Consider the following 23,580-nt stretch of genomic DNA (forward strand, 5'->3'; position numbering starts at 1 on the left):
TGTAGTGCTTAGTTAATAAGTCTAAAAATAGGACGCTACCAGGTTCTGTACTCATTTATTCATTTATTTACTCCGCCAACACGTTACATTATTAACATACTGTTAAGAACCGGTTGCATAACACTTGCTTGAACTTGACTTAATATTTACACAAGGGGCCCTAAATCTTTCACTCATCTATAATTTTTTCCATCAATGGTAGGATTGATGGCATCAGAAATATGCGCGGACATTCGTAGTTGCCGTGCATCACCAAGCATAATTACTCGCACATCGAGACCTCGCTATCTGTTATTTGTTCCCTTCCAGAGCGACTGACAACGGCAGAAGCTGGATAGTTTTCTCAATCATCCTGCGTCTTTGTGGCTTAAGGAAGACAGGAGTTCATCAAGAGAGGTCAGCCAGGAAAAATAAAAACTTGAAACTCCGAAAGTGGAAGAAGTGTTAGACTCGGCTGGTGTCCCGTGGTCCTTATTTCACGCTCACTTTCATATTTTTTCAGTTTTCTTATACATCATATATGCTATTATGTTTTTCTGTTTCTTATGGCCATTGGTTTCATAAAGGATTATTATTATTATTATTATTATTATTATTATTATTATTATTATTATTATTATTATTATTATTATTATTATTATTAATTATTATTTTCTACAGTAGTTCTTAAATATTTATAGTTTAGTTATAATCGTTTCTGAACTGTAATTTTTGTTTTGTTTAATATGGAAGAATTTCCTATCTACGACTGAACAGAAAAGGAGTACTGTGCTAAGTGTGCGTAATTCGATGGTAAATTGTTTAATATGTGCTGGTAATTTATCTTTGCTATGTTGGTGACAATGCTGCACAGTCGTGTTGTCGTTGACAGATTGACAGTTCGTAGAGGTGTGAACTGTGAAACAGTGTTTTTATATCCGTAGTTTGTGATTTTGGTGTATATGACAAATGGCATTCCAAAGTTATCTATGAATTTAGGTGTATTTAATAGAGTAAATATCAATGTAAAGGTACGTCTCGATTTTATATTTCACAAATAGAATAAATATTGCTCTAATCGACGTTTAACATAACCTCTAGAGTTATGAGATGACTGCGATTTGTTTTATTTATATGTTCTTTTCGATAGCTCAGTGACTTCTTGGCTAGCTTCTTACTATGGCCCTGGTTCGAATCCAGCCAGTGCAAATGACATTTTTGAAAGGGAAAGGCATACCATAATGGTTCAAAATCTATGTAAATCTGTTGACTGTCAGACAAAGCTCCAAGCTTGTTTTTAAGTTTTCTCCGTTCATCAGTTTCCTTCTGTATGATGCCTTTATTAAAATAAGTTACTGTATGTTGATATTTTAACAGGATTCTGACGGAGGTGGAATGTATTCTGAGTGGGCCTCCCTCACTTCCCTTATACAACATGGGACTGAGGAGAGTCAAAGTGTTCTGGGAAAGTTTCCCATGGCTACAGGCAAAGAGGTAGCACTTGCTGTAGTCCGACACTTGGCTTCAAATTTGGGTTTGACGCAGGCAGCAGAACCAAGTCCCCTAACATCAGATCGTGAAGTTCAGTGGTGTATGGAGGTAGGTTTGAATTTTACATTGATTATGAATTTTTTCAGTTGTGGTTAGATTCATATTGGGAACCTTTGAAACTCAAACTATGAATCGCTTATGCATCGCTGTGCGACATGTGGCGTACACTTTACGTACTAGTACTGTTGTTGTTTACACAGCAAAGCCAAAGTATAGAATTCATGCTAGGAACAAGATTCGCATCGAGAAATGTTATATAATGTGTGTGTGACACAGTTGTTGGCTTAAGATAATAAAGGTTTAGAAAATTCATATCGATCGATCATATTATCGATTCAATTCAGATTTCATTTTCATTCAGTTGGCAGTATTACCGAAACTGTGAGACCTCCCTCTTTACTCCTCAACCCCCAACACAAAACAATCACCAAAAAATGTGCGAGTAGTAGTTTTAATGGAATGTGAAGAACTCCTATCTTACACTCAGATGTGGCTCAGTAGTGTCTCGTAAGGTCGGCAGTAATCTTACACAATGCATTGCTGTTACCATCCTAGTCTTCATCATGGTAATATCATCCATAATTCCAACTCTACCTTCCAGCTCATGTGGTGAGCGTAGTGTTTTGAGAACATTCTCATTGTATTAGATGAATCAAGAATGCTAGATGAGGAATGGAAGTTCAAGTATTATATCCATGCCAGAAGAATTCGCTGGGAAGGTGATTGGAGAACTAGGGATGCACACTAGTCCTGCAGATGGTTCTGAGTAGGAAATATTGTACCCAAATGCTCTTCGTGTGCATGATACTAATCAGATTGATTAATTCTGAGTTTTACATTGATATAGCCTAAGTTACTCATAGATTAAATTTTATTTTGTTAGTGGCCTAGTGTATAGTGTTTTATTGTACCGCTTAATATAGGAATTTTGTACATATGGATTTAGAATAGTGCTCTGGGTAATAAAATAAAAACCAAGCAAGTTGGCTGTTTGATTAGGGGTGTGCAGCTGTGAGCTTGCAATCGGGAGATAGTGGGTTTGAATGCCACTGTCAGCAGCCCTGAATGTGGTTTTGCGTGGTTTCCCATTTTCACATCAGGCAAATACTGGGGCGTACCTTAATTAAGGCCACAGCTGCTTCCTTCCCTCTTCTAGCCCTTTCCTATCCCATTGTCTCCATAAGAACTTATTTGCTGGGCTGAGTGGCTCAGATGGTTGAGGCGCTGGCTTTCTGACCCCAGCTTGGCAGGTTCGATCCTGTCTCAGTCCGGTGGTATTTGAAGGTGCTCAAATACGTCAGCCCCATGTCGGTAGATTTACTGGCATGTACTCCTGCAGGACTAAATTCTGGCACCTCGCCGTCTCCGAAAACCATAAAAGTAGTTAGTGTGACGTAAAGCCAATATTATTATTATTATTATTATTATTATTATTATTATTATTATTATTATTATAAGACAAAGGATCTGTGTTACGAAAATGTTGCAAAACTTTGGACTGGGAAGACTGGTGGGTAAGTAGACGAGCTGTTTGGCTAAGCAGTATGTTCCACCCTGTCAGTGGAGAAATAGCGTGGAATGGCATTAGTGGATGAATAAGCTTGAGAGGAGCTTTTAAAAGCAGGAAAGTTAAAGTTGGAATTCAAGAGGACAAATTGGGGCAAACATTGATTTATAGGATGAGGAATATGGATTTGAATAATTTATCAAGGAAAATGTTTAATAAATTTCCAAGTTCTTTGGTAACATTTAAGAAAAGGCTTGGTAAACAAGAGATAGGGAATGTGCCACCTGTGCGAAAGTACTTCCGCTGATCATTGATGATTGATTGAGGTGGGGTTCAAGTGGAAACGATGAGTTACACAAAAAACATTTTTTATTAAAAGAGGAAACATTGTAAATTGGCAGGGTTCCTATCATCAACAAATGAGAACATCTAACCCGGCATTACTCGCTAGGTCTTTACGTGCGCTGTTTCTCGTTGGTAAGCGCAGCACTCACCTTTTTGTTTAAAGGCCATAATATGTCCATATAAAGATTCAGGTATTTTTATATGTCAATTTGAGATATTTATTTAGGAATATGGCCGAGTGATGTGCTAAGGAGCCAACCTCTGCATTCGGAAGGCACATGAGTTCGAACCCTACCATCGGCTGTCCTGAGAATGGTTTTCTATGGTTTACTGTTTACACTTCCAGGCACATGAAGGGACAAATTCTCTTCATAGGCCATGTGCTCATACAGTTTCATTCACCAGCATTCATTTCATCTTCATTAGCTCCCCGACAGCGGTTGGCATCTGGCCGTGAAACAAGCAGTGTAAATTCATCTCGCCTCATTCCTGACCCCGTCTCAAGAAATGGGACTAAGGGGTAGACAAACAATTTACTGTATTTAGGAACACAAATACTTAAATTTAAACGAATAGTTATTATTTAGGAGCACAAATTTCCTAAATTTAAACGAATATTTATTTAGGAGCATGAATGCTTAAATTTAAAAAAATATCTATTTAGGAGCACGAATGCTTAAATTTAAACAAATAGTTATTTATTTAGGAGCACGAATGCTTAAATTTAAACAAATAGTTATTATTTAGGAGCACGAATACTTAAAAGCCAAAAGAGAGACGGCAATGTACCACCTTACCAGAAGCTTCGATGCATAACATGGAATATAGAAGGGCTGAAGAATGCAAATAACTCATTAAGTCAGGATAGACTAAAGACATATGATATCGTTATATTGCTAGAAACGTTCTTAACAGAAGAATGGACTCCACCAGATCATTATGCAGCACATGTGTTGGCGACGCAAGGATTATTGGGGTGCCCAGAGGGAGGAATATCGTGCCTTATAAGCCCAAGTATATCACCGTTCGAACTGACTTATAAAACGGACAATGTATTGTTAAAACTGCACAGTGCACCATAATGGGGGTATACTTTCCACCAGACACCCACGACAGGACTATTATAGAGGAGTGCAGCACCGCCTTCGTTAATATAAACAAGAATGAGTCTCTCATACTAGCCGGTGATATGAACTGCAGGATAGATCGTGAGTCCACAAAGACGAAACTCGTACTGGATTTTCTGGAAGCAGAGGGTTTATCCCTTCTCAATGATCCAGACAAACACACATACTTCTCACATAATGGGAGCAGTACAATAGATCTTGTCTTTTCAAACTTGAAGGGACTTCACTTCATGAAACAGATAGTACTTCAAGATGTAATTATCAGAAAGCACTTACCAGTCGAGATGACTTTCATCGTGGACGTAAGAAACAATGTAGACTTCCACCCGCAACAAGAGACAAATCCCAGGATGATTGATAGTGACAGTCCAGTAGAGGAAGTAGCAAAAGTACCGGATCTACTAAACATGAATCAACATGGAGATTTGAACGAAGTAATACGTACAAGGGAAAACTTGTTACAAAATTCAGAGGAATTAGCAAGATCACATAAACGCAGAGCTAAACCATGGTTTAATGCTACTTGCTATGAGGCAAGAAGAAATACCATTGATGCTCTTCACGCGGTGACTCGTACAAAAACTGACACAAACGTACACATTTAACACGTTGGGTGCCACGTACCGCCATATGGTATCTCGCTAGTCTTTAAATTTGAGAATGCATGATGCCATATGGTGGCACACAGGTCTTGAAATCAGAGTTGGCGGCACAGCATAGTTTCGGGCAATGCGCTGTAGAAAATCAGCTGTGACATACATGCGCATAAAATTGGTACTACCTGAAAAGCGAACTACAGGGTCTATTCCAGCTATGTATTGCTACTATGTGCCACAGTGGAATAGTGAGCTACAATCAGCTCGGCACTCAACGTGTTAAAGGTGTTTAAATAAATGGAAGTGTTCTTTTTCTTCCTCGTTTATATAGGGTATTGTTGTTACTTCTTTGCTCTTGGAATGTTAAAAAGGAATTCTTGTATTTCAGGTGGTGTGTTTTGGACTCAGCCTGCCACTAACTGAACATGACACAATACGTGATTGTGTTAATGTTTATTGTGAGTGGCTGTCTGCGTTAAATCCTGTGCCAAAGATTTGTGTCCCCAAGCCTGTATGTGAAGATCCAAACCTGTATGCCCGTAAAATGATCAACCACTTCCATAACTTATTCATTCCACGAAAGGGAGAAGGTAAGCTATTAACATTTGCTAATGTCTATGTTCATTTCATATGTCTACCAGTATTAGTATTACTTATTTACCACAATTCTGACAACAGAAATATGAAAGATCTATTGAAAAAGGGTGAGCTACGCATACATACAGGGTCTCCCGTACAAACTAAGGCCGAATGCATGGTGTTTGTACTCCGCGTTACGGCAGCTGCCTCAGCCGAACTTATGTCGTACGTGGCCTCCCTGCTTTAAGTGTGTATACTATTTTATATGAAATCTTACCTTATAAAAGATGCTGGAAGTGTCGTTCTTCTTGGGTTATAGAGGCATTGTATCTGGTAACCACATTCTGGCTGATGTGAGTTCTGCCACTGTAATGTTTCTGATTTCATTTGTAATGTTTCCTTTCAGTTCCTCCAATGTGTGAGGATTTGTTTAATACACCTTTCTCTTTCAGTTTACTCCACAAGTAAAAACCACACACTGTTAGATGTGGAGAGCGAGGGGGAAACAGATCAGCACTGATCACTCTGTCTGCAGACACTTCCGAAATTGTTAGAAGGGAATGCTTTGCTGTATGAGCAGGGGCTGAATCTTATTGAAACCACCCATGTGATTTTTCTTCTTCCGTTAACTGATGGAAGAACGGCGTCAAAATGTCATCTTCGTACCTCTCTGCATTTACTGTAGTCTTGAAAAAATAGGCCCAATTATTCGTCTTTCACTAACAGCACACCAAACACTAATCTTCCTATCATAATGAGGACTTCACAAATACCATTAGGATTTTCTGCCCACCGGTAGCGAGAGTTATGACTGTGTTCACATGACCATTAAGATGGAACCAGAACTTTTACGTATGAAAATACAGTGTTGCAATGTTAGCTGTCTCATCATGTTAACAGGCAAGATTCAGATTGGCGACTGATGCTTGCCAGAAATGAGATATCTATTAGGTTCAACCTATTCAATACTAATTACGTGTTGATGTTACTAGTAACTTTTATGTAACATGGGACTGGTTTCGACATTTAAAATGTCATCATCAGCCATAAAAGACAACTTCAAAATGCATGAAAATGCTCATCTCCCTTTATGTTAATTAATCTGACAAGTGTTTGTACAACAGAGGATTCATGCACTCATCACCAAATTAATGTGCAGTGTTTTAACATGACATTAATTTTAAGGATTGCTATGAAGGGTTAATTATTTTATGTACATTGAATTTAACATTACTAATTTTAAGTCATCGTCATAAAGGTTCATATATTTTTAATGTATATTTTGTGTATGTATAAGAGAATGATTATTCTTTACCATGCCCTATCAACTGATGATCGGAAACATATACTGACCAATTGTGACTCATCACGTGTAATACAAGTGTTGATTAGGTTGACCTTAATTAACATTTTATTTTGTAGCTGATAACTGTCAATACGGATCTTAATGAAATTTATAATAATATTTTGTACAAGCTGATCTTTGAAACTAACAGAAATGTTTCATCCCAATGTGTTTTACGTACAGTGTGATAGAATTTGGAAGCTTTCTGTTGTGTTACTAATCTCTTGGTGTGTGGTATTCTCCGCGGACAGAACACTACCTGAGTATTGGAAGTTGTCCACAACATCTATCTCCTCATCTCCAGTTTCTACTCATCACCAAGCCAACTGTCTTGGTTTTGCAGATTTCTTTATGTAGAATTACATTACAGCAGTGTCTCGTTAATCCGAACTAATTGGAACCGGAGTCTGTTCGGATTACAAAATTTTCGGATTAACCGGAAAATATTTTCTATTAATAATGTTACCGGTATTGTTTTTACGTCCCGCTAACTACTTTTACGGTTTCCGGAGACGCCAAGGTGCCGGGATTTTCTCCCGCATGAGTTCTTTTACGTGCCAGTAAATCTACTTACACGAGGCTGATGTATTTGAGCACCTTCAAATACCATCGGACTGAGCCATGATCGAAGCTGCCAAGTTGGGGTCAGAAGGCCAGCGCCTCAACCATCTGAGGAAAATAGTTTCTACAATACAGTACAGTACATACTGTAATTTGAAATGTCCATTCTTTAGCAGTTACATTAATAAACAGAGTGACGACGAAGAAGACCACAATGAATAACTAGTGTCACAATCAGATCTCGCGGCCGCCTTAGAACTTGCCGTACGTTACGTCTAACAACACTCCACTGCTACGCCCACTGATGTGATGTTTATGAGACGATGGTTTAACATTGCATCTTCGAATAGGTTGCAATCACTATGGCAAAAGAAACTCACAGACTTTGTAAAGATAAATGGCCAGTGATTGATGGTTTATGATGTGTACCTTAAGTTATTTAGTAAAATATCACTAATAAAATACAAGTAAATCTTCATTCCATAATATGTTTTTTCATTTCAATAAGGAGATTTTAAAAAAGTATGAATATTTCAGTTCGGATTAACCAGACTTTTGGATTAACGGGACTCTAGTGTATTTTGAAATAGGCAAGTTCTTGGTATCCCTTGAAAGTGAGTTCCATAGTTTTGCAGAATACCAAAAAATTCCTTTCTGGAAGGCAGAAGTACAGGCAGAGGACATCTCGTCCTCCTCCTTTCTGAGCTGAATGGTATATTAGCGACAAGCGCTGGAAGGAATTGATATCGATAGAGGCAGAGAGAAAAATGTCAGTTTGTTTGGCTGTGAAGCCTTGTTTGATGGAAGGAGTTAATTAGCTTTTCCATACCTCAATGTACTCAGGTTTTCTTCTCTTGTGGAATGCCAAGCAGAATCGGCCATTCTTTGCAGTGTACATAATGTAATGATTCAAGGATGACAGAAAGAACATCGCACAGGAGATAATTTTTCACTAGATGTTTTTTCCTGAAGTATACTGTATTTATTGCCTGTGTTGCAGAGAAATTGTTCGTTCACATCCATTATTTTCTTCTCGTTTCATTTCACCCTCTTTGAGGTACGTTGAATCAATCATTGCTCTGTGTGTTGTTCTTTTCTTAGTGCCCAGTATTTCTTCATTCTTTCTGATCTTTGTTTCCTCTCATCTTCTGAGATAATAGGTTTGGCTTTTAATGTAGATATGTCTTGGAACCTTATATTTTCATCTTTAGTCATTACTTTAGCTGTTTCATCGAATAGTGAATTTTCTGTAATTTTTAATTCTACTAGGTCTTTTTCAGTTTCTTAAAACCAGTTGGGTTTTGTTTTGCCGTTACGGAAGAAGATAAAGATCTGTTTGGTTAATCTATTAGAGTTCATTCTGATAAGATGACCTTAAAAATTTACCCTTTTTCGTATAGTATGTGAGAGTTTTTCAATTTTCTTGTAGATTATTTCATTCTTGATATATATATTATCTAATTATCCTGAAATTTTGGTCCTTTGAACTTTTTAAATATTTCCTTTTAGCTTGAGTTTCTCCATCTGGCCTCAGTGTTTCTGCTGTGTATAGTGCTTCTGGTTTAATCACTGTTTTATAATTTTATTTTATTGTGCATATATATGACACTTTTCTTCAGGTTAACTCTTTGGAGATATTTGAACTACTACTTCTTCTGCAGCCTCCATCCAACTTCCTGTGAAGTGGGAGTAATGCACCAGTGACTAGTTCAGATCTATACTCTTCATGAGCTTCCTCAACTTTGGTTATCCACTTCTTCCTTGGTCTTGTTCCATTCACCTTCCATTCTACCATTGACACATGACCAGACAACATCAGTCCACTTTTCACTATTGTTTTTGTGAGTTCTTCACCCCCAGCCTTTCTCATATCTCTGTTTTTCTTATACATTCCTTGTTTTTCTTTATGAGCATAATTCTGAGGATCTTCCTTTCCACTCTGTGTACTTTCCTTCCTCTCTGGATATTATAAGTCAATATTTCTGCTCCATATGTTAGAATGGAGACAAAATAGGTCTTGTATAACACTTATTTGTGTGACCTTTTAATTCCATACTATATTTCTTAGTCTCAGGTAAAACCGGGCAAGTTGGCCGTGCACGTAGAGGCGCGTGGCTGTGAGCTTGGATCCGGGAGATAGTAGGTTCGAATCCCACTATCGGCAGCCCTGAAGATGGTTTTCCGTGGTTTCCCATTTTCACACCAGGCAAATGCTGAGGCTGTACCTTAATTAAGGCCACGGCCACTTCCTTCCAACTCTTAGGCCTTTCCTATCCCATCGTCGCCATAAGACCTATCTGTGTCGGTGCGACTTAAAGCCCCTAGCAAAAAAAAAAGTCTCAGGTAAAATCCTCCTACCATTTGAACCTTGTTACTGATCTCATGTATTATAGTTCCATCTTGTGACACTACACTACTGTTTGTAATTGTGTTCTGTAGTTGAGTTTGGATAATGTAGGATAACGTGACTTATCACTGCTAATCTTCAAACTGTGTTTCTCTTTTCAAGTCTGGTCATTCCCATATTTGGACCTAGGTAATTTCATATCACTGACCTAGTTCATTACTAAGATATCCTTAAGGAAAAGGCTGTTTCGAGGTAAGAGCATTTAAACATTTAGTTTCTATAATATAATTCAGGAAATGTATAAAGGAAATAATGATACATTCTTCTTGGAGTGTGAACCAACTGGAATTCAAGATATCTTAATATAGAATATATCCTTGTTTAAAACTCAAAATATATATATTTTTAAAGATATCTTAGTATTGAACTATGGCACCAGTAAATGCTTACAGAATATTTTAAACTGTGCAGTGCTCTTTATCTTTCATAGGAAATAATGAATATTTTGTGGGTCATTTAGCTTATGGCTCCAATGACGAATTCAGAACTTCAGCCAATTAGCAGCTGTGTTTCACTACAATTTTATAGTTTTCATTTTCTCTTTCATTTTATTGTACCTGCGTACGCTTGTTTTTATATAAATTCAGCAGAATAGTGTACTGAAATATTTTCGTTTGAGCGCAGAGCACATAACTGTGTTCTGATAAAGCAGACATTTAACATTGGGAAACTGCAGCCCAAAAATTGTAAATGCAAAAAGTATAACAGTACTTTTATGCTGAAAGTTTTGTTCTCATATGTATCCACTTTGGTCATCATTACTAGTTTGATATTGTAGTTATTCTGTAAATAGCCGCATGGTTAGATGTGAACTTGCATCCTGGAGATACTGAGTTCGAATCCCACTGTCGGCAGCCTTGAAGATGGTTTTCTGTGGTTTCTCATTTTCACACCAGGCAAATGCTGGGGATGTACCTTAATTGAGGCCATGACCAGTTCCTTTCCACTCCTAAGCCTTTCCTATCCCATCATCGCCATAACACCTGTGTCAGTGCGACGTAAAGCAAATTGTAAAAAATATTCTTTCTTGATAAATTCTGGAGGTCTCTTTGTATTACTAGAGATAATCTTTTCTCTCCTAGAGGAGCTCATACAGTAATTTTCATATACACTATCTGTTTAAAAGAATCCAAACACCTACTCGAAACTGTCCTCTTAAGAGCTCCTCTACCCGTAGTCAGGTTTGAGAAAATAACCCGACCCAGTGAGTTTATTTATGGATTCTATTCTCCTATGATTATGAAATAGTTCAGTTTCATGACCAAATGATTAAGTACGCCAAATACATTCTAAGAACTATTTCATGAACAAAAATTGGTAAATACATTGGCTCATGTAGATCCATCCCCAGTGAATTACAAGTGTTATGTCTTTTAGGATTAGTGATTCAGATTATTTTCGTGTTACTGTGTTTTCTGATGCAGTAGTGAAACAATTCTGTACAAAGAAATGGTGAAAAATAATGGGACTGAAAACAACAACAAAAACTGAACTTGCTAACAGGATTTATTAATTTTGTGAGGAGTGTGATGTCTTGCCCTGCCAGCTTGACATCCATTGTGTGAAGCCATCTTTCTCGGTCATCCCAAATGTGTTCGATAGAATTGAATGTTGGGGCTCAGGGCTGGCCGGTCAATATATGGTACCTTATTGTCCTAAGCCACTCGCGAACGCATCCTGTTTTCAAAATCGACATTCAGTCTATTAGGTCATGTTACGTACATGTACTATGTGTTGAAGAGATGTCATGTACCGAAGAAAAATGGCCAACCGGACACCAATGGAATCTGAACCCAGAACCTCCTGATTTTGCATCAGTTGCTCTACTAATTGAGCTATGTTTTATGGCAGGTAGTAGAGTTGGACAAAAATATAACACAACAGTTATTTTGGAAATGTTCCAGACTCAGAACTGATCTTTAAATGAACAGTACACCGGAACATCCTGTTCCAAAAGAACATTGTTCCATATTGCCTGCACTCCAGTGAGATTGGTCTAGCAACATCCTGTTCCAAAAGAACAGTGTTCCGTATCACTGGCACTCAGCGGGACTGCTCTAGCAACATCTTGTTCCGAAAGAACAGTGTTCCGTATCGCTTGCACTCAGTGGGACTGGTCTAGCAACACTCTGTTCCGAAAGAACAATGTTCCGTATCGCCCGCACTCAGCGGGACTGGTTTAACAACATCCTGTTCCAAAAGAACAGTGTTCCGTATCGCCCGCACTCAGCGAGACTGGTCTAACAACACCGTGTTCCAAAGGAACAGTGTTCCGTGTCGCCTTCACTCCAGCGAGATTGGTCTAGCAAAATCCTGTTTCGAAAGAACAGTGTTCTGTATCGCCCACACTCGGCGGGACTAGTCTAGCAACACCCTGTTCCAAAAGAATAGTGTTCCGTGTCGCCTTCACTCCAGCGAGATTGGTCTAACAACAGCCTTTTCTGAAAGAACAGTGTTCCGTATCGCCTGCACTCAGCGGGACTGGTCTAGCAACACCTGTTCTGAAAGAACAACATTCCATATCGCCTGCATTCAGCGAGATTGGCCTAGCAACATGCTATTCCAAAAGAAGAGTGTTCCATATCATCTGCACTCAGATAGATTGGTCCAAGAGCGACTCCAACAGTCTTGATTGGTCTAATGTTTGAGAACCGCGTATGTTCCGCTGTTTGGCTAATTGTTTAGACCCCGGGCGTACGTGAGTGCTAGTTCTCTAAACTGGTATCGCTTTGAAACCAGTCATTGACTGCACTGGAGCATCAAGGGAAGGGGAACGCAACCCACAAAATGTGAAATTGTAAGGCGTTGAGGTGCGCATCTTAGAATTTTGACAGACAGCGAATCTGCGGTAGGTATGCATGACACTGATTTTTAATCTTTGTTCGTATAAATCTTCGCTGCGTGAAACCACGTGCATCGTCAGAGTGTTCTTTTACCGCATTTTATGGGTGTTTGCGTTGTGCTATCCACTGCAGTTTGTTCATTAGAAGTGTTAGAAATAGACTATTATACATACTGGTATATAAAAACATGGCAATATCAATATACCAAATGTTATTGAACAAGGCCTACATGTTTCATACTGGTACCTGCCTTCTTTTACCAGATAAAAACTTTAGTTAATTTATAACTGTTAGGTTCTTCTGTCTGTCGAAACTAATTTATGATTAAATCAAATTTTAAAAATACCTGAAAATTAAGGCATTTAACAACAGATCAAACCTGAAAATTATAAATAAAATAAATAAATAAATTAGCCATATGAATCCCCTAAGGGCTATGGCCTCCTGCAATGCAGGGACAGTGCTCAGTTTAGCTCATCAGGTGAGCAGGTCCTGAAGAGCATTATTATATTGGTTAATCTGTAGTTTTTCATGATAATGTATTACCGCATATTGTACACTTGTGTAGTCTCACCCCCGAGTGAATGCAATGGTGTTTTTCTGGAACAACAATTCGCGAAAACGCACTGTTGCATTAATGACACGTGTACACTTTTATTCCAGGGAGGGTTCAGGTTGCTTCTAGGTGAAAGCGTAAACTTGCACTCTTCATTCTTGCATAGCTTCTTCTCCGAATGTTGTAGACGTTTCTTGTAATTTCTTGACCTTATCATCCGTTGAAATTCTCTTGACATACATTGCAAGTGCATATCCTCCTTCCACTATGTGTTACGTGATGAGTTATCATATCACTACTTCATGCAAATGTCTGTCTGTTTGACATTCATCTTGCTATTCTCCCGAGTGCACAGAAGATGACCATCGCGATATCCTCTTCGTCGAAGCGTACAATTGTATGTTGTATTCTTCGCCTCTGTCCTGAGAGCGTACTTCAACATATTTTACACTTGCACGGCTTCTTTCCGCAGTGTACGCGAGGATGATAATTTTATATTCACCACTTCATAAAAACCGCTTTTTATCAATTTTACTGTATTATGCCGTAGTGATCAGAGAGGTGACCTTCAGGTCTCTTTGTGGAAGCGCACTGTTGCATATTTCACTGCTGCACAATATCTATAATATGTGTCTTGATCGACCTATGTTATCACAGGCTGAAAATTAATTTAATTTAATTAAGGTGTTTCTTCCTCATGTTCCGTTAATACCCAATATGTTGTGATAAAACCATATGTCAGCATTTTCTAGAGACATTAAAAGTAAAGCATGAAACTAACTGTGAGGTTCGTTAATATTTTCTAATTCGCTCCTGCCTAAACCTTTGACTGTTATTTGGAACATATTATTTTTTCGGAACGGGAACAACCAGAACCGTTCCTGAAAAAGAACAACTTCGCCCATCTCTAGCAGGTAGCATTATCATGGTGAAAGCACCCCGTCTGTGTCATCCCACCTCTCCGAATTTCACTATGGGTACTGTACAGGCTGGCAGGTATTGTTCGTCTGGCAAACCCTCCCATCTGACTTGCACGTAATAAAGTGTGATTCATTACTCCAAATGGCACTTATCCAGTCATCTATAGACCAGTGGCAGCAGTGTTGTGCTGATCATTATCTGGTTTATGGGTGGGAACCACAGTCCTCATATCTCCTGGCCCACAGTCACGGTGCTAGCTGCACAATTAGTGGCATTGTGCAGTTTTCCTGTTTCTCCTTCTTTACTGTCATTTAATACACATAGTTTACCTGGCTGTGGTTTACTGTGGTTCTGTCTTCCTGCTCACAATAACATTCCTGACAGTTGACTTGGGAAGCTTGAGAAAGGGGAAATAGCTATATGACCATTCCATGTTTGTAGTCACCTTAGTTCCGTTTCTATGAGTTTTGACTTGACAGTTAACCGGAAGTCAGACATTGGTGCCAAATTGTTATGAGTACAAACAGTTGATTCCCATCACGCAACATGAACGGAAATGTTTATACTCAAATATAAGTCCAGAATCAATTATTCTTTGTTGCAAAATGTATAACTCACATAGGATTAACAATAACACATAACATATTTAGGATAAGGCTATAAGATAAATAAAAGATCAGTGTTCGAACAGATAAAATGCAAGAAAATAAAATGAAATTTCTACTTACCGTCTAGAAGAGCGTGGGTTGCTGATAGATTCAATTTCTCCTAAGAAAGGAAAGGAATTCCTTCAACGGGAATACACCACTCATTTCTGAGTCACTATTGGTATTATCATAGTCTGTTGAGGTTTCACTCTTCTGGCTTTTTCATCTACCATGTATAGTGGGTTCTAGAGCTTTTTGTTTCAGAAGGTGCATAAGTTCCACCCTTCCTTATGTTATCGTGAACCAAAATATTGTGCTCCTTCAACTGCTCAATCAACTCATTATTCCTAGTCGCCAGTGTTGATGCTTTGTCAAGGACGACCGAGTGAACTGACGAAGACCGCGGAAAGAACTGAGCACAATACAATACACAGCTGATAACCGCTGGTTACAGAAAACAACAGATCAATAACACTGGTTACCAGAACTAGTCTAATGCGCTCTATTGGACCGATCAGGGGCCTATGATTCGATGTTTATTAATTCACTTAGCCTCTCTCAAAACGCAGCGCTCAAATGTCAAGTCGAAACTCATAAGAACTGTACTACAAGTTCCCTCGGTCTACCCGTTCTGCAGGAATCTCATAACACTGAACAACTTCGAACCCTCAGCCATCTTTTATAGCAGCAGCTCCACCATTTATAGCAACCAGTATATAGTAGCAATAATTGATAGTGCAATTTCTCGTACTGATCTTTCCTAAGAGAGAAGTACATTATTACACGATTATTAACATTCACTGCCATGTGTGCAGATCTTGTTAACACCTATTCTCCTTAGCCATCACAGAATGACAAAGCCACATTTAAAATAGTGATGATTCATAATACAGTAGTAAACAATTACAGTCTGTATGAGCACAAATGAAAATATTATTATAGTCAGTTTCCAGAAACCAAATTCCATCATCAGTAAAATCAGGTCTATTCAGTTCTAGTGCAACAATTGACTCACGCTTACTTTTGTTGGGTATGTTGTATCATAACACCTTAATTTACATGTTAATCCAGCATTTTCTTTCTCTTGCTCCTTCTTTCTTTACAGACTAAACTGCACTGGTGGTGGTGGGGGGTTTGTATCTTAATTAAGGCCACAGCCACTTCCTTCCCGCTCCTACGACTTTCCTATCCCATCGTCACCCTAAGACCTACCTATGTCGGCGTGACGTAAAGCAAGTTGAAAAAAAAAAAAAAAAAAAAAAAAAACCCACCCTGGTCTGGTTGCCAGTGTTGTTGTATTCAGCGACACGTTTTATGTTGATAATTTAAAAATTCTAATTATAAATATCAAGCATTTTACTGATGGAATTTAGATTCTGAAAACCAGTTAGAAAAGAATTTGAATCGTGCTGATACAGACCATGTTTGTATTTGTTTCCTATTGTAACACGTATTCCACCAAGAAATGAACAAAATGCAAACAAAATATATATAGAATCCCACTGTCACGCAGGTGCTGATGTTATCAACCGACAGGCTGTCCTGTGCCATAGAGTGCTGCGGACTCTGCAGCATTTGGCTCACGAGTCTAACCACCTGACCCGTGAGACTTGGGAAGCTCTGTTGCTCTTTTTGCTGGCCATCAACGACACCCTCCTGGCCCCGCCGACGGTGAAAGGTAGGTAAAATAATAATAATAATAATAATAATAATAATAATAATAATAATAATAATAATATATCACGCCTGCAGAAAACTATACGCCTCAAAACAAATATCAATGAATGTCAAACTAGAAAAAAATGCGGCCAGTGTCCAGTATTCGGGAGATAGTAGGTTCGAACCCCACTGTCGGCAGCCCTGAAAATGGTTCTCTGTGGTTTCCCATTTTCACACCAGGCAAATGCTGGGGCTGTACCTTAATTAAGGCCATGGCCGCTTCCTTCCCACTCCTAGCCCTTCCCTGCCCCATCGTCGCCATAAGACCTATCTGTGTTGGTGCGACGTAAAACAACTAGCAAAAAAAAATTTAAAAAATAAAAAAGAAATGGTTTATGCCTTTTAGTGCCGGGATGTGTCCGAAGACTTCAGCTCGCCAGCTGCAGGTCTTTTGAATTGACACCCGTAGGCGACCTGCACGTCATGAGAAGGATGAAATGATGATGAAGACGACACGTATACCCAGTCCCCGTGCCAGGGGAATTAACCAATTATGGTTAAAATTCCCGACCCTGTCGGGAATCAAACCCGGGACCTCTGTGACCAAAGGCCAGCACGCTAACCATTTAGCCATGGATCAAACAAAGACATTAAAATGCAATAGTCGGACAGTCAGTCCTCTGCGCAGCAGAATGCCTATCTCTGACTAAGAAGACCCCCACTAAGAGGCCTCAAAGTACAAGAAAGGAAGTTCCTGAGAAGGATATTAGGACCAAGGGTCCTGTCAGATGGAAGGCGGTGGTACAAACCAAACCATAAACTCTATGAACACCAAGAAACCCTCACAGATGCCATCAGAAGAAAACGGCTGGCTTTCTGCAGACTCCTGTATAGAATGGACTCCCACAGGCTGTCATATAAAATCTTCCAAGTAGCCAGCAGGTAGAGAAGGATCTCGGAGAACTTAGTAATGCCATCGTAATTAACAGAAGCAACTACCGTTCAATTATCAAAACAAGACCCTTCGTAACATCGCTTACAAAAGCTAACCACAGTGAGACGAGGAAATGGACCGAGGAATGCAAAATAGAGCTCGGCAAGAAAATGAAGGAATATTGGGCCAACAGAAATGTTCAAGGTACCGTACCAAGAAGAAAGCAGCAGCCAAACCTACCATCAAGAACACCAGAAGCACCGTGGTCCTCTGGCGGCCCAAACAAACTCACAGTACTCACTGTGTAGCCTCAGGTACAATTTGATGTCACCTAGGTCGCTTGCTCATCAATTTCAATGTTTCAATTTGTTCTACCATACGGTAAATTTTCCTGTATCACTCTTGGGAGACCTGTAGCTGAGTTTTTAATTAATTTTGTCAGAAGAACACCAATTGTTTCTCTACACATCTGTTATATGCTGACATCATACGACATGGAGTGCCGAATGAACATTTTCCGGCCTTCAAAAACCCAACTACCTCTGCCAGGTTTGAACGTGCGATCTTGGGATCCGTAGCCTGACGCTCTACCACTGGTCCACAGAGTCATACGTAGAAATATTCAAACATGAATAGGAGCATATATAGTAATATACTGTATAGATGTTTCTGCAGGGGACGACAAAACAGAACGTGTCAAGCGAGAAAATGTAAGGTAAATGTACCTAAAGATGACGCCCTAAAGAGAAAAAAATGACAAAACGAGAACTTCGCTTACACATAATGCTTTTTTTATAGAACAAGAAGCTAGCTTAAGTTCCCTGGACTATTCCCTGCTGGATTGTGGGTTTATTTTTCCATTTTCTTCATTCGACTATTGATAATTGAACTTATTTTCACGTTTAGCATTAGTCCCTATAGATGACACCACTTAAGTCAAGATTGACAATAGATATGCAATTTAAGTTGAATCTTTTCAACTAAAGCAAATGAATAGAGCCCAGAACCCTGCAACCCATTATACAGTAACAAACTTCACCTTCCTACATAAAACAAGCTGTATAAGACAAACTTCCAACTTACATCTTAAGGAATGTGTCTAGAAGAAGGGAAATATTGAGTTATACATTCACAAGTCTTTCAAAGATCTCTTCCATATGAAAACACACACCACTGATCCTAGGGATCACCGAGCTCGATAGCTGCAGTCACTTAAGTGCGACTAGTATCCAGTATTCGGGAGATAGTAGGTTCGAACCCCTCTGTCGGCTGCCCTGAAAATGGTTTTCCATGGTTGCCCATTTTCATACTAGGCAAATGCTGGGGCTGTACCTTAATTAAGGCCATGGCCGCTTCCTTCCCACTCCTAGCCCATCCCTGTCCCATCGTCGCCATAAGACCTATCTGTGTCGGTGCGACATAAAGCAACGAGGAAAAAAAAAAGATCCTAGGGATCAGTTCAGGTAGTCATGTAAGGGTCACCAAAGTTGCCAGTACTTTTACTTCCCCTGGAGATGTGGAAATTCGTTAGTGATACGACGTTTAGACTGAGAATCGCGTATTAGTATTGCCGGGCAAGGGTGTCATCTATTGGTACATTTACCTTACTACTGAATATCGTCGTTGCCAGGACAAAACCTCCTATGTGATAGTATTTTTGGAGGTATACTGTCCCGCAGCTCATACATTACTGAAGAGCGAGAATGCCGTGACATTATTCACACAATATTGCACCTTAGAGGACAGAACATTACCGGCCAAAGTTATAAGCTAAAATATTTCACATAGGAGGTTTTGTCCCGGCAGCGATGATATACAAATAAAAACTATTCAACAGGGATATGGAAACACTGGATAAGATTTTTTCCAACACAAGGGCATTTTACGTCGTTTATCCGCGGGTACAGTGAAAACTATATCTACCCTTTCTAAAGATGAGAGAAAGGTGTGAAAAAGACGAGAGAACAAATCTGAAAACATTTTCTGCTGGGGCTTATAAAATAAGTGCACAGATAGGTATGAAAAAACACCAAACAACAAATATGAAAATAAAAATATCAAAGTATTATTGCAGATCACACTCTTTCTGAAACAAATGTTCGTAGAAGCCTGGTCGCACTCTTAGACAATTAATTGGAGGTTACACTCGTCCATCTGTGACCAGGAGGAATGACTTTGGCCGCCGTTTTGAATAAACTTCGACCAACTCAAGTGATCAGGTCAAAACTCAAACGTGTGAGTTCAACATTCGCGACCTCTGCACACTTGGACACCAGTCCAATTTCTGACATTTTAATTTTGTCTTCATTAGTAAGGAATTTCACGACTTTCTCCGTATCCATATCTAGGCTATCTCAAGACGAATATGCACCACGCTAGTCAATTTCACACGATTATGTTCCTAATCCAGATATAGACTACGGTATCACGCAACAAATATTAGCTACACTTAGTGAAGTACAGTGGTACTACTCAACACAAAATAAATTTCTAACTTCTGAATGGAATGCGAAATACAAGTACAAATTTTCTCACTGTGTTATTCAGCAATCTCACTGCTAACTGGCAAGCAAAACTGAACATTCCTGCGGCTAACGGCTTGCTCTCCGAAGGTGCAACTTATTCTGAAAAGTTCAGGAATTCAAGGCTTTTTTCCCCCCGTAATCATGCAACTGTGGCGATGGCTCTTACTAAAGTTGGAAATCATGTTTCTTTCACATTTTCAGGGTTAGGAGAAATGTGATCATACTAAGCGGTAATAGCGAAAATTTGTGACGTGATTCTTCTTCTTTCTCTTCTTTCCTAGCATTTAGTCCTTATTGGTGCAGGGTCCGCTTTTAAACTTGCCATCCTCCATTTCCTGCAGCTTCAGTGATTACTACAAGACGCACGTCTTCCTTGATGCAGTCAAACCATCGCTTTTTGGGACGATCTCAGGATCGAGAACATCAGGATCAAATTGGAGGGCTATATGTGGAGCCCTGCATGGATATCTGCAAAGTTAGTGTCTTAGCAGATACAAACTGTATGTTAGTGCGCATAATTTTGCTGATAATTTCTAACTAATGACGTTTATTGACTTTTACTTAGGTATACTCTTGTTTTTGCTTGTGGTTAGGCGACCCTTGACATTGGTGTGGGAGAATAGTGATATAAAGAGAGTCTAAAAACCATAAGGCCGAAAATCTGACCTGAGCCCAACTAGCTCCTGCCTGCAATTAATGGAAAGAAGGAACAAAGGTCAATACGTCGGTAGTTGTCGCAAGAGAAAATCCTTCATAAACCTGCGACTGTAGGGGTTCTGGTGCCAGGTGTCAGGCCTATTCTATTATGTTAACAGATCTATCCGTTTCAATACATTGGGACTAATATACTGTAGTTAAATATTTAAATTATCTGCGGATAACCATTTTGCGGATGCAGATAACCTTTCGCGGATGCAGATATTATTTAGTATAGCCACACAGGGCTCTAGCTATATGTATCATTGAGTCTGCAGGGCTTCGGACGACATGACCATACCATCTAGTCCTGCTTCTTGCATCTTCTCTGGGATAGGTGGCACTCCCAATCACCTTCGGACATCTTAATTTCTGACATGGTCCGGTCTTGTAAGACCCAGTGACCAACGTAACATTTTCATCTCCATACCATGTAGAACCTGCTTATGCTTCTTAGTTGTAGGCCAACATTCCGACCCATAGAGTGCAGCTGGTCAGACCATGGATTTGTAGACTTTTCCTTTCGGGAGGGTGGGAATTTTCTTGTCACATAGCACTCCAGTGACCTGACGCCACTTCTGCCATGTAACACTTACTCATGCTTGGGTGTCTGGTAATGTCTTTCCATCTGAGGTGATGAGTGATCCAATGTATTTAAATTGGTTGGCTTTAGCTAGCGAATACTACCTGCAGTCTGCAAGCCACATTCGACACTCAGTTTTAGTGATGTTAAAGCACAAGCCATATTCCCCTAAATGGTCTTTCCAAATTTTCAGGAGATTTTTCAGATTCCTTCAGGACTGATCCGCAAGGAACACCTCATCAGCATGTAAGATGGTTCACGGGTATGGCGTCTGGATGTCGGCTGTTACTGTATCCACACATAGGATAAATAAGATGACAGTGCTGAACCTTGATGAACCCCAACATTGATAGGAAATGAGGGTGAGATCCCTACTGGATAAGTGAGGTATTTTTATATAGATTTATTACAATGAGAATCGTGACTTCAGAATTAGACGTGCTAAGCAGGAAAATGTGTTAATGATGTTTCACTGTAATAGGACAAACACAACAACAGGTAAGGGAACATAATAGAAAGGGAAACTGAGACAAACATGAAAACAGAAAAGGGCAGGGACAGTCTCCACTTCTTCACACAGTGACATCTTCAGGCTCTCTCCTCATCACTTCTTCTCTAAAACTTCCTGTGAGTTTTCTTCTGCTTCCCAGCTTCATCAGGAGAGTGCACTTCAGCACTCATTTAGTCTTGATGTTGGAAGTGTGGGATTTAAAAAAATCAAGATGTACGTGACTGCAGGGAAGAGAGAATTTCCATTACTTACATTGGTCCATGGGGTTCCTTTTCTCCTTTCTTGACTGTCCTGTGTTCCTAGTCTTGTACGATCATTTATTTATTTATTTATTTATTTATTTATTTATTTATTTATTTATTTATTTATTTATTTATTTATTTATTTATTTATTTATTTGTGCACTTGTGTAAGCCACCCAGGTTGTTTTTTTCCATTTTTCTTCCAGAAGGAGTATTTCGTTTACCAACCTCTCTTGATTCATCATTAATAAAAGATCACTCTTCTATTCTTCATCATTGTCGTAGTTTTTCTATGTTGTTTTTATTTTTTTTAATAGAGTTTCAGATTTGATTTCAACCAGAAAGTATGTTTGTCATTTTTCAACTTCTTTGGACCTAAGATTTTTTGAAAGAACTTCCTTTCATTCTGAGTTTGCCACTCTTGTCACTGTGTTCTGAACACTGTGCAATAAAGTCTTAATTTGGCTTGTATGGAGATGGACTTGGACTTACATCTGTCTTGGTATAGTCTGAAGGCCATCTCCATCCCCCTCACTCTTTCTTTTAGTGTCTCCTTTTCATTTCCATTGGAAGTGAGGATTTCTCCCAGGTATTTAAATTTATGAATGCAGTGGATGTCCCTAAACTGAGTTACAATTCCGTCAGTGTCATCTGCTTTGTCCGAGTCTATGAATGCCATTTTTTGAAAGGAAATTCTTAATCCTGTTTTGGCCGCAATATTTTGTAGTTCTTCAACTTGCTTCTTGTCTGTGTGAGGGTTGTCTATTATCAGAACGACTTCATCTGCGAAGGCTAGGGAAGGCTAGACAGTCCAGCATGGGAGCATTCTTCCCACAACCTATCTCTACCACGTTCTGAGTTTCATTTTCAGTCATTATTAAAGAGAAGTGAAGAAAGGCTATCTCCTTGCCTTAGGCCGGTTTTAATCTCAAATAGTTTAGAGAACTTACCCACAAATTTAACTAGGGTAAAGGTGTCTGTGGTGGTTTGTCTAATTATAGCCAAGGATTTTTCATCAGCTAACTCCTAGAGAACATTCATGAGTACTCCAGAATCTTACAGAATCATACGTCTTCTTGAAATCAACAAAGGATAAGACTGTCCTCTCCTGGTTTCTCATTGATCATACTTTGTTTAATGATTTTAGGATATACAGTATATTTGCTCTGCACACAAACACGAATCCTGCCTGATATTCACCTATCTGCTTGTGTAAATGAGTTTCAGTCTGCGTTGCAAGACTTTTGAGAGGATTTTGTATGTTATAAGAAGAAGGGAGATACCTCTGTAGTTGCTGACATTGGCTCTGTCTCTCTCCCCACTTTTTTTTTTTTTTGCGAAGGGTGGGTGAGTGCATTCTTCCAATCACTTGGAATTTCTTCTGCTTCCTGGATGTGGGCAAATAATTCCTTGAGTTTATTCACCACATTTTCACCAGCGAATTTGAATAGCTGTGTTGTAATTGA

The 23,580-nt window shown here is 39.2% G+C and overlaps 1 protein-coding gene across 1 annotated transcript in view; it reads left to right on the plus strand.

The window, feature by feature from the left end:
- Positions 1-871: 871 nt before the first annotated feature.
- The window catches only part of LOC136881205 (ral GTPase-activating protein subunit beta), a 179,943-nt gene continuing 157,234 nt past the window's right edge, over positions 872-23,580 (plus strand). Inside the window, exons 1-4 of the mRNA XM_067153914.2 lie at positions 872-1,010; positions 1,357-1,578; positions 5,494-5,695; positions 16,478-16,642. Coding sequence (XP_067010015.2) covers positions 942-1,010; positions 1,357-1,578; positions 5,494-5,695; positions 16,478-16,642 — 658 coding nt within the window. The 5' untranslated portion in view covers positions 872-941. The remainder of the gene's footprint in view (positions 1,011-1,356; positions 1,579-5,493; positions 5,696-16,477; positions 16,643-23,580) is intronic.

Source organism: Anabrus simplex, chromosome 9 (assembly GCF_040414725.1).
Source record: "Anabrus simplex isolate iqAnaSimp1 chromosome 9, ASM4041472v1, whole genome shotgun sequence".
Classification (NCBI taxonomy): domain Eukaryota; kingdom Metazoa; phylum Arthropoda; class Insecta; order Orthoptera; family Tettigoniidae; genus Anabrus; species Anabrus simplex.